Below are 10,262 nucleotides of genomic sequence, written 5' to 3' on the forward strand. Positions count from 1 at the left end.
CTAAGACTACACCACAACACAGAAGGAAAGACAACATTCGGAACTAAGACTACACCACAACACAGAAGGAAAGACGATATCCGGAACTAAGACTACACCACAACCGGAAGGAAAGACAACATTCGGAACTAAGACTACACCACAACACAGAAGGAAAGACAACATCCGGAACTAAGACTACACCACAACACAGAAGGAAAGACAACATCCGGAACTAAGACTACACCACAACACAGAAGGAAAGACAACATCCGGAACTAAGACTACACCACAACACAGAAGGAAAGACAACATCCGGAACTAAGACTACACCACAACACAGAAGGAAAGACAACATCCGGAACTAAGACTACACCACAATACAGGAGGACAGGCAACAGAATAAAAGATAACAACATAAACATGAACCGAAGATACACAGAAAACAACTTAATTAACATATTATAAAAAGAAAGAAATGACAAGAACTGTAGCAAATGAGACGCCAAGCAACGAAATTGACGACAGAAAAACATTACTTCAATATCCTCATGGATCACCACTCTGATACAATCTATGGAAACTTGATTTTTCGGAGGCAAGCCAGTCTAGTGGTATGACACAGGGCTACGTGACCGAATGGTCGCAAGTTAAAGTCCCGGCACTGTGTTGAACAAGATACTTATTCTGTTGTGTTCGAGTCTACTCAGCTGTTAATGCGGACGCCAAAGGGCAGTGCTGGAGATGTCATATGAAAGCCGTGCCGTATGGCAGCTCCGCCTGCAAGTTCCACAACTTTGAAAAAGATGATGACTGGACGTTGTAGAAAATCCTATGGCTGTGAAACAGCGGGACATATGATCATAAAATTATAAATCATAATATTATTAAAATTAGATGCTTCAAATTAATAATCATATGCACAGCAAGGCCATTGCTGCTGAATGGATAGCAACACCATCATTGTGAACATGACATATTAATTTGCTAGTTATGTGAAAGGGAGAAACTTCACACACAAAAAAAAAGTGATGAAAGCTAATTGACTTCCTGTCGGGTCTTTCTAAGGTACAGTAGGGTTCTAATGCGACAGTAAATATCATCTGTCATTATAAAAGGAACTTCGCGAATGAATCGTTCGTGCTTTCGCTTTTCATATAAATATGAAACTTTCTATTCACTGCTAAATGACCCGGGCGGGATCTCCAAAACGCTTGATTTAATATTTTTAAATGCCGACTCGAGCGAAACTTGTTGACATGAAAGGCAGCAGTTTTTGACTGTGTGTGTATAATTACAGCTGGTGAAACTTTAATAGAAAGTTCGGAAAGCAATTTCACGCATGAACTCCAATATTGTATTGTTGTATATATCGTGGTGTGTATGGATAACTTTTACCCGATATGTTAATCATCTGTATCACGTAAGATTTTATATTCAGCTCCTTTCATCATCAAGCTATATCATGTATTAAGTTACTCATAAAAATGAACACTAGCCATATTCCAATAGACAATATATATCGGGTGACCATCTTTGCCTGAACTTGTTGTTGGACATCGTGACATATTATGTAGGATTAATTGTGTCAGTTTCAGCAGCTTACTTCTTTTGTTTTAAGGTCAATTTATAAAAGACGTATTGTGATTTTCAAAACTGTTCATTATTGTACTTTTGTTTAAAGATCATTTAAAGAATAGATCACTCTGAGGTGTCCATCCATTTGTATATAATTACCATAAACACAGCAGTCAGTGTGTCTATCAATCGGAACTCCTCGGGTATTCTTTTTAATTTCCTAGCTCGGAAAGGCCCGAGGTTATCCGATTGTGTGTCTATCAGTTCCTTGATAATGGCTCCACCTGTACGTATCTTAATTTGATTTAAACATATTTTATTTGTATCAATATATACAAGAGGATTGGGCACAAGTTTTCAAACTTATATGAAGCCCTTTCCCAATTATCATGATTTTTTACAATTTTTATACAAGATGACATGACATTTGAAATATTAACAATTATATTTGGGGAGAGAGAGAGAGAGAGAGAGAGAGAGAGAGAGAGAGAGAGAGAGAGAGAGAGAGAGAGAGAGAGAGAGAGAGAGAGAGAGAGAGAGAGAGAGAGAGACAGAGAGAGAGAGAGAGAGAGAGAGAGAGAAACAGAGAGACAGAGAGTCAGGGAGAGAGGTATTACGATTCGAATTTATTCAAATATTCAATTGATAAATTTAGTTTAATTTTTTACTAACGTATCTAAATGGGTTTGGCTCGAAACAGGTCATATGGAGACAGTGTAAAGGGGTAATTGGACCACTCAATATTGAGTTTTATCTGCCATCGTTCTGAAATGTCATATTCTGCACTCTGTACATTTATGTAGTAAGATACACAGTCTGGCTACGTCCATCTTCGCTAGCCAAGGCTTCTGATTACGTTATACTCCACGAACGTTTGTGGAGTGTAACGTTATCAGAAGCCTTGGCTAGCGAAGATTGGCAACGTCTTACACATAACAAAATATTGACAACGGTACAACAGAAACGTTGGGTCGTTTTCACGTCACTATGTTGAGGAAATATATTTTGGTAAATCCGAATTTTGAAGGTTTTCCACATCAAGCGCCTCTTACAAAAGACAATGGCTACGTAAGGCGCAGCAGTATTCTAATGTTATAACTATTTTCAATATTTTGTTTTACAGAGTATACGCTAATATGAAGAAAAAAAATTGAAAGAAAAAAAAAGTGATGTTATATTATATCTTTTTTTCGATGTAGAATTATTTAACCTACATATTGAACACCAACTTTTGTTGTTGTTGTTTGTTTTTGTTTTTTTGTTTTTGTTTTTTGCTGGGTTTATCGCCCCGTGTCAGCCAGTGTCATTTTGAGGCTGTGACGCTTTTTGATAGTTGGTGACTTCCTCACAGAACAATATACGGGAGGCCCGTCTCATGTTCAAGAACGCAACAACGATAGTACCGATAGGCCCGGTTCTCAGCCTCCCGAGAAACCTAAACCGACACGGGTAGGGAGCGTTAAAAAGAGGTCCAATACTTTAACATAGAGTGTAGTATGTTTAACTCTATACAAAGAACCTTATGTCTGGAAGTTTAACAGATGTACCCATGAATAGGTTTGCATTTTGTTCTTATTCACAAAGGGTCAAATAAAGTTTAAAAACAGGACAATCAAAGCTTGTTTTATAGCGATCCCATGTCTGATAGTGTATAAATAAAAACAAACAAAACAAACAGCAAACTCCTCTCTTCAACTACGTAAGTTTTTTTTTCTGTTAGATCTGCAGAAATAACCTTATGTAATTGAATTTTTGAAAAATTTATTTCAAGTGAGTCAGTGCACCATTTCCAGACATTTGATTAGTCCCAATACTGGTAAGTGTGGTTTATCGCCTACATGATCCCATTGCTAGGTTTCCTCTCCCCGACTATAGTCAGTGTTCTGTCGTCGTGTCATAAATTTAATGTGTAACTAGTTTACCGCCTACATGACTCTGCCCATTGCTAGGTTTCGTCTCCCCGACTAAAGTCATTGTTTTGACGGCGTGTCATACTATTATTGTGTAACTGGTTTTACCGCCTACGTGACACTGCCCATTGCTAGGTTTCCTCTCCCCGACTATTGTCAGTGTTCTGTCGTCGTGTCATAATATTAATGTATTGTTATATATATGACAAATGTGTGCTTATCACATAATATATATATTATCAATCATCAAGTGTGTATCCAGAATTATACAATGTCATCTTTTTATGTTAGGATATCACTCCATAATTTGTGTGGGAAGTTGTTTTTATGATTAGTTGAGAAGAATAAAAAATATAAGTTGGAGGAAGCACGTGTTCGACATTTTTCTGTATTGAAACACACAGCCAAGCGATCCCCAACACATCAGTGTAAATGGTTTATCGCCTACATGGGATATTCCTCTTTTATGGAACCGTCTGTCATATAAATATAAGTGTAATCGTAGATTTATAATATAAAGACACTAAGGAAGATAGTGAATGTGTCTCATAGCATTCAAATAAACAGCATGAGTATAGCAGCGTCAAGACGACAAGAGTTACTTCCCCCTGTTTAAATATCTGTATAATTTTTTCCCCGTTAAATCCACAATCACGCCACGACAATCGATAATAAAACAAACTAAAATCATGGTACAAGATGATCCGAGAAATAATTGTTTTAAAAAACTCACACGAAATGTAATTACCACTATTTCGAGTTGCTTTTTAATTTCAACACAAAAGCATGACAAGGGAGGCAATTAGTTTATTTTTTAGAGAAGTATCTGTGGTATAACCATATGTTGTAGATAATCTTTGTTTCCCTAGAATGGGAAATGTCTTTTTGATGGAATCCGCTTTCTACAACTTATCCATGCACAGCAGCTTTCTGTTAACAAAGAGAGAAAACAATTCCAATGTACTACTGTATCCCATTATATTATGAATATGGACTATAAAAACAAGTACTGGAACATCTATCAAAGTGATATTATATAAGATAGCAAACGATATCTACCTTGAAAATAACTGTCTAAGTTTTACTGCCCTTAAAACAATATCCTGTTGATATTTTCTGACAGGAATGTATAAAAGGCACACAGAATATTGGTATTATCAATACAAAATTTAGAGTTAGATACAGAACAGTTTAAAATGAATTGAACTACATCATACAGCTGTTCCTTACTTCTAGAACTTGTCAGAAATGAAATAATACTTTGGTTGTACGTATTATAATGAAATAATTCAAAAAGTTTAGAAACTTGAAAAACAGTACACACCTGGCAGATATATTTTTTGTTGCCATAGCAATCCACATCATTCCACTGACAGGTAGAACCAGAGCAGACCACTAAACAGTGTTCGGTTCTCCCATTACTCGGCTGGCTTATCCTCCAGTCGGTGTATCCTATTTCAGTATTGGTAGAGTCCCATATCCAGTTGGCTTGGCCGAAATCAATCCCACCCACGTAATGACTGTTACCTGAAAACAAAAACAAGCTAATTGATACCTTAGGGACACGCTTCGGTGATTTTTGCTAGTTTTTGTCTTTTTAATTAGGTACTAAGTTGCAATCGACTTTTCCAATCTTATAACAAATACAGGTAAGGCTGAAGTATACCTACACACAACATTTATATTCAATATGTCGGTCATCATTTTCAGTTTGCAACGATTTTTTCACATATTGAAACTTTCACAACTAATGGTCATAATGTTCCTATAAATAAAGTGGTTTTTATTTCGGCATAGGCCGGCTATATTTCCACTTAAGATCTAGAGAAGACTGGAAAGCTACTAAAATATGTATCTTTGATAATTGACAATACTTATATCTTCATGATTTGTGATAAATTATGTTTAAGCATTAATAGTTAAAGTGAAAATTGCTGTGTAACATGAAAGGTATCAACTTTATTTTTATTTTGATGGTCGATAAAAAAATATGAGAAAAAACGCACAAATATTCTATTTGACTTATGTTTGTATACATCAGGAATCCGCGACGTCTGTACCATGAATCGAACTACCGAAATAGCTTTAATTCACGAACAAAAGTATTCATTAATGTTTCATGTTATGCAGTTTTCAAAATAAGTTGTACAGAAATTTGCTTCTGAAGAATTCATACCATCAGGAGCTCGTAGTCGGATCTTCAGAAATGTGTTCAGCTCTTCCGTGTCCACAACCATGAGATGGGCGCCGTAATACATGCAGCGTACCTAAAATATTAAACCATCTGATCTATACATCTTCGTCATAGAAAACAGGATTTTAATGAACTACAAAACTTTTACCAAAATTTACCTCTTCATTTCTCTACAAAAATTAGTTTACTTTTCCCCCAAACTTTATCGTTTCATTTCCTCTACAAAAGTTAGTTTAATTTCCCCAAACTTTACCTCTTCATCCCTTTAAAACAATTAGTTTACCTCCCCCAAACTTTACCGTTTCATTTCCTCTACAAAAGTTAGTTTACTTTCCCCAAAACTTTACTTCCTCATTCCTCTACCAAAGGTTAAGTTTGTGTTAATTCCTTTCTCACATATTTACCGGGATGATGCCGTGGTTGCTAGAAAATTGCATTAATGACAATTTCTCCTATGGACGCCTTACTTTAATGGGAATCACACATAAATAGGGGATTTTTTATGAGTTTCTTCAATATGAAGTTGATTTTACGAGTTCATAATTTGATGTACCAAAGATAGGTTAATGAGTTTAATCAATGCCAAATAACATTGACACTGATGTCAGATTATTACTATCTTAAGGCTACTCATTTTTACTAATTTTTCTAATAATACTGACTGAATTCAACTCAAATGGTGTGTTTTCCACCACCAAGCAATTTATTGTTCATGTGATGCTATCACAGCGTCATCAATTTATGTTAACTCCGCCCTAGAGGTTTTTGACTTTGTTAACTCCGCCCTAGAGGTCTTTGACTTTGTTAACTCCGCCCTAGAGGTCTTTGACTTTGTTAACTCCGCCCTAGAGGTATTTGACTTTGTTAACTCTGCCCTAGAGGTCCTTAACTTTGTTAAGTCCGCCCTAGAGGTAATTGACATTGTTAACTCCGCCCTAGAGGTCTTTGACTTTGTTAACTCCGCCCTAGAGGTAATTGACTTTGTTAACTACGCCCTAGAGGTCTTTGACATTGTTAACTCCGCCCTAGAGGTCTTTGACATTGTTAACTCCGCCCTAGAGGTCTTTGACATTGTTAACTCCGCCCTAGAGGTCTTTGACATTGTTAACTCCGCCCTAGAGGTCTTTGACATTGTTAACTCCGCCCTAGAGGTCTTTGACTTTGTTAACTCCGCCCTAGAGGTATTTGACTTTGTTAACTCCGCCCTAGAGGTCTTTGACTTTGTTAAATCCGCCCTAGAGGTATTTGACTTTGTTAACTCCGCCCTAGAGGTCTTTGACATTGTTAACTCCGCCCTAGATGTCTTTGACATTGTTAACTCCGCCCTAGATGTCTTTGACATTGTTAACTCCGCCCTAGAGGTATTTGACTTTGTTAACTCCGCCCTAGAGGTCTTTGACATTGTTAACTCCGCCCTAGATGTCTTTGACATTGTTAACTCCACCCTAGAGGTATTGATTTGCAGTCAGTGCGAGACATTTAAGAATTGTATGACTTTATAAATATTCCTAATCTGATCAAAATTAGACTTCTTCTCCTCTATGATACAATGCACTACTTTGTGTTGCAGGGTATCATTGAGTATCGCAGAAGAGCGGAAATCACAAGACTAATTTTAGCAGATTAAAAACACTCGCACAAACAGAATGTCACCGGAAAATACAGACTTTAACTGAATATAATGTAGAGATTGATACACTGCTATATCACAGTAAAATAGCCGTCTCAAGGCAGTACACAAATAATTGTCTGTGGTTATGGGGCCTTTAGCAACAATGTCTATATCAACTCCTTGAGGAGGTATGTTTTCTGTCATAGTTTACATGTAGTCCTGTAGCCCACACTACCAAAACTGTAGTCAAATCGGCTAGGTGTGACAGGCACTTAAACAAACATGCGATATCGTATGGGACAATTTATCTGTATTGTACCATAGAGACTTGACATGAATTACAAACCCAGTGTCCATATGGACATGCAGTATATCAACAGATACATAGCCAGTGGGTTAGGAAATGGTTCTAACACAATTTATTATCATTGTTTACAGTAAATGTGAAAAATACTAAAACAAGTGCCAGCTAAGATTGTACAGCTAACAAATGATTGAAAAAGTGAATGACGCTTTGAAATATAAATCTAGAGAAAAAATATCCCCGGTTTCATCAACGTCACAAATAAAGTTACAGAATTTCCAAAAGTTTAGGAACGTTGATGATACCAGGGCTTGCCATACTGATACCTTAGCTGTGTTCCAAGTTACTGATTCGCTGCTGAATAAAATACAATGCCCATTGTGTTCCACCCAGTCGTCACCCGGACACACGGAGACATCAGTCGGCGCTAAAAGTATCAATTTTGTTACCATTAACAAAAGTGTTATGTTAGTATCACATGCAAAATATTCGCGTGTGTGTCATGTTCAATTATTTTCCATTGAATTCAGTAGAATTTGGTTTGTGAAATGTTCATGACTTTGGCGTCCAACAATTGATAGAGGTATACCTCGTGTTTTAAAATGTTACAATATTGCGAATACACTAATGTTATGTGCTTAGCTTGCTGTGATGTCACTTTTCATCTAAGTTTAAACATATTTTTATTGCTTCAAACTGTAAGCATGAGGATTGGGCACAAGTTATACAACTTATTAAAGCCCTCTCCTCCAAAATTGTTTTACAACATGTGACACACAGGAAAGTTCATTATTACATTATACCATTCTCACAGGAATCTAAGACATTTATAGCAGACTTCCACTGTGCAAAAAATAGACGAAACAAAAATATATTTTAAAATATAAAATATTTTTATATCGGCAGCGTTACGTTATTAAGGGGTCACCATAGTCATCAGAGTGGTCGTCACCTCGAGATTTTGAACCGTGAAAAACCCGATGTTCATTGCAATCCTATCACCATAAATGTTTGTGATATTAGATAGAATGTTATCTTACGTTTAATATCATATGTAAGACATATTTTAAGTGGTAAGCTGAAATATGATACGTGGTTCCATTTTATTTTATTTTTTTCTATTTATCTATTTATTTTTTATTTAAAATCTTTGTACATTGATTTTTTTTTTTTTTTTTTTTTTTGTAAAAGTTCCTCGAAGAAACAAAGCAGTTCGATGTGGTAAAGTGCTATCTGTTTACAGAACATATATACATACGGGGCTAGGCAAACATTACTCGCCTTTCGTATTACCGTAGAGTGACTGTTTAACTAACTACATATATAACAAATACTAGATCATCGCTATTAAGACAATAAATAATAAATTAATTAATCAAATAATAAATAAAGTCGATGACGTCACAAATATGCCTATATAAATACTGTTAGTTGCAAACATATCAAGGTTTTTACCTTTATTAAAATATTTTAGCGTCAAATATATAGACTATACTTACCAGGAGTTGGAGGTGGAGAGTTCACACTCTGAATCAGGCTATCTATGTCAAGTCGTAGTGTGGCCAAGGCAGCTGTGTGGTCTCCGACAACCTTCATGGTGTCCGACACATTCGCTGATACCCCCTTTAGTTGATTCTGATTTGAATCTCTCTCTTCCTTCATTTTCATCTCCAATGCACAAATCTCTGTTTTCAATCCAGCAATTTGTGTTTCCAGTTCAAGAGTTTTCTTTTCTAAACCCGTCAAAACGTCATCATCGGTGTCGACATCGACAGATTTAGGTGTCCCAGGTGAAGACACACATGCTAATATTAAAAATACAAAAACTTGCTGCATATTGCTATTTCTATATCGACACTCGACAGTACGTGTATGCCGTCTGTTATGATAGCTATGGGATGACTGCGCTGTATAAAAATGTCGACACTTGTTTTTTTAGAACACTGCTCTGATTCAGTAAGTGCACGTTTCCTGTAATTTAGGTGACTTGTAGTATACAATAGAATAGCTGATATGGCTCTCCTTACCAATTAGATATGATAATGACACCGTGTGAAATAGGTTAAAGTTTTCCAGTTTAGTTCCCATCAAGTCAGTATAATAATGCTTTCGGTGCATAAAAGTCGTATGACGTCAAGGAACAATACGATGACGTCACGTCGATAATTCATTATTATGAATGTGCTTCTACTTCTTGTGAGGCTAGTACAATCTTTCATTCCATTGGAGGAGAGACAGGAGAATCTCACTTGATTTGCCGAACACGTTTTGAATATTTATAGCAGTTAAAAAATCTTATCCCGAGGGTTTAGATCTCCCTGTCTCCCATCATTCCCAATTGCCCCGCCCATTATTCCTAAACATCGTCTGGATGTGGTCTAGTCCTGTGTGTTAGTTTGGGAACTAATACACATGCACTCGGGTGTATCCGCCGCGCCAATCAGGCGAGAGGTGGGCGAAGCTTGTTACCGAACATGCCATCAGTTGCTAGGCGAAGCGAGCGGTGGGCGGAGCTTAAGGATGTTTTCTTGTGATAGTTGGGTTTTTTTTGGTGGTTTTTTTTTGCATTTTTATTATGCCATAAACTCCTCATTCGAAAACTTTATATTAGAAAAAAGTTTAATATAGGAAATTTTTGGCTTCTCAGAGGTGTACATCGTTAATGTTACCGAACTCGCTGTCATT

At 36.5% G+C, this 10,262-nt stretch overlaps 1 protein-coding gene across 1 annotated transcript; it reads right to left on the bottom strand.

The window, feature by feature from the left end:
• Positions 1-4,211: 4,211 nt before the first annotated feature.
• Positions 4,212-9,496, bottom strand: LOC117342995 (type-2 ice-structuring protein-like). The gene is made up of 5 exons (XM_033905322.1): positions 9,077-9,496; positions 7,904-8,004; positions 5,644-5,734; positions 4,792-4,994; positions 4,212-4,397 (listed from the first exon to the last, which is right to left on the bottom strand). The coding sequence occupies exons 1-5, from the start codon at positions 9,411-9,413 to the stop codon at positions 4,377-4,379; spliced, it is 753 nt and encodes a 250-aa protein (XP_033761213.1). The 5' UTR covers positions 9,414-9,496; the 3' UTR covers positions 4,212-4,376.
• Positions 9,497-10,262: the final 766 nt, after the last annotated feature.

The sequence above is a fragment of the Pecten maximus genome, chromosome 14 (assembly GCF_902652985.1).
Source record: "Pecten maximus chromosome 14, xPecMax1.1, whole genome shotgun sequence".
Lineage (NCBI taxonomy): Eukaryota > Metazoa > Mollusca > Bivalvia > Pectinida > Pectinidae > Pecten > Pecten maximus.